The sequence below is a fragment of the Natrix helvetica genome, assembly GCF_964273705.1.
Source record: "Natrix helvetica genome assembly, chromosome: 12".
Taxonomy (NCBI): Eukaryota; Metazoa; Chordata; class Lepidosauria; order Squamata; family Natricidae; genus Natrix; species Natrix helvetica.
Window position 1 is genome coordinate 1,569,370 of NC_138556.1, and position 1,929 is coordinate 1,571,298.

The 1,929-nt window shown below is 57.0% G+C and overlaps 1 protein-coding gene across 1 annotated transcript in view; it reads left to right on the forward strand.

Annotated features, from left to right (window-relative positions):
* LOC309398018 (uncharacterized protein) overlaps positions 1–1,905 on the forward strand; it is an 11,671-nt gene extending 9,766 nt beyond the window's left edge. The window contains exons 7-10 of the mRNA XM_081964501.1: positions 3–94; positions 300–406; positions 1,509–1,634; positions 1,739–1,905. Coding sequence (XP_081820627.1) covers positions 3–94; positions 300–406; positions 1,509–1,634; positions 1,739–1,814 — 401 coding nt within the window. The 3' untranslated portion in view covers positions 1,815–1,905. The remainder of the gene's footprint in view (positions 1–2; positions 95–299; positions 407–1,508; positions 1,635–1,738) is intronic.
* Positions 1,906–1,929: the final 24 nt, after the last annotated feature.

A 1,929-nucleotide genomic window follows, 5' to 3' on the forward strand; every position in this document is an offset into this window, starting at 1 on the left:
AGGCTCCTTTGGTGATGATGTGCAGAACGGCACCTGCAAGTTCCAGCCTCAGAAGGCCGTGGCGTTCATCAAAGACGTGGTCAACATTTCACTGGTGAGCGACCGGCAGAGCCCTTTGCTCCTTGGGGGACCCACTTCCACCTCCTGCCCCACAAAGCAGCCCTTCCTGGAGTGCCCTTTTGAAAGAGATTAAGAGGCTTGAAAATGGGCTCCTCCTCACTTGGGTCTGCTCTGGCAGTCCCCTTTCTGCACATGCTCAGAGGCCCTTGCCCAGTAACGCCGGGCCTCTTTCTTTCCAGTACGATGAGCAAGGCCTGGTGCAAGCAGTGGGTACGTACAACCCAGTGAGCATTGCCTTTGAAGTGAAGGAGGACTTTGTACACTATCAGGAGGGGGTTTACACCAGGTGAGTCCCTGTTGGCGCACCCCGCTTTGCTTCATGCCAAGAGGATGGCTGCTCAAAGGCCCCAGAATCACCCTTTTCCCAGCAACGGCCCTCTGGCAACCCCTTGCAAGAACAGCCCTCCTTCCGTGGCCCCTCAGGTCCCCAGCAGAACTCCAAGGCACCCAGTTCAGTTCAACAGTCCCATGCTGAATTGGGAGGTGGCAAGCAAATTGGCCAGCTGGGCAGGGGCATTAGAAATAGGTCCACATGAAAGGGAAGGGCCCCTTTCAGGCTCCACGCTTACTTCTTTGAGGCATTGGGCAGCCCTCCTTGCTCAAAGGAACCACTTCCAGGATTACTCTCTTTGTCCTGTTGTTTCACTTTCTTTGATCAGCCTGTAACTTCTCAGTCACATGCAAATGAGCTGATCCTCTCAAGCCCTTTAGCTGGAAGAGCCCTGCTGAGTGCCTCTGACCTGTGGCCACCTGGCCTTCCACCCAGCCAGCGCTGCCAAAGGCCCTCCTGGTTCTTTTTCCTTCGCACCTCCCACTCACCCACAATCTGCCCTGTGATGCAATTGCCCTTTGGGACAAGAGGAACAAGGCTTGCCATCTCCAGATCCTTGGAAATGATATTCCCCCCTCCCATCGCTTCTTTTTCAAACTCGCCCTGTATACTTCCATTTTTTCCTCATAATTTTTGTTCCCAGGCTCCTACGCAACTCGCTGTCCTGTAAACTGTTCCCTAAAAATGTGGTACCCCACCTGGGCATAACACTGACTTAAGTTCCTGTGCAGAAACCCCCAATTCCTTCCTATGATCTAGAAATTAAATAGGTTGCTTCATCTTAAAACTCTATTTGCCCTTTTTGCATGCATATCGCATTTAGATACTGTTTCCCTTTCTGCCTTTGCATCTAATAAGCGATCCAGGTAAGCAGCGAAAGGAGAACGAGGGCCTCTCTCGCTTCTGCTTCAAGACTCCCTTGAGGGCTTCTGGATCGGATCCTTCGTGATCACCCCGGCGCTTCTCTCTGAAGAGCCCGAGGGGCCGCTGGGGTCCTTTCCCGCTTTGACTCGGCCTGACGCGCTCTCCAACCGCTGCTCCGTCTCTCTCCCCACAGCACGGAGTGCGACCGAACCCCGGACAAAGTGAACCACGCCGTCCTGGCCGTGGGCTACGGGGAAGCGGACGGCGAGCCCTTCTGGATCGTGAAAAACTCCTGGGGGCCCCGGTGGGGCATGGACGGGTAATGCAGGCAGCGCCCCCCGGGGACCCCCCGCACCAGCCCCGGCTCTCGACAGCGGGCGGGGCGCTCCGGGGGGCTCACGAGGCTCTTCTTTGCCCCGGCAGGTACTTCAACATCGAGCGCGGGAAGAACATGTGCGGCCTGGCCGACTGCGCCTCCTTCCCGCTCCCCCTGCTGTGAGGCGAGGCTGAGCCCCGGACGAGTGCGACGGCTAGGCATCGGCGCAGGCGCACTGCGCGCGCGGCGGTTAATAAAGGCTTCAAACCCAGAATACGCGTGTGGGCGTGGTCTCCGG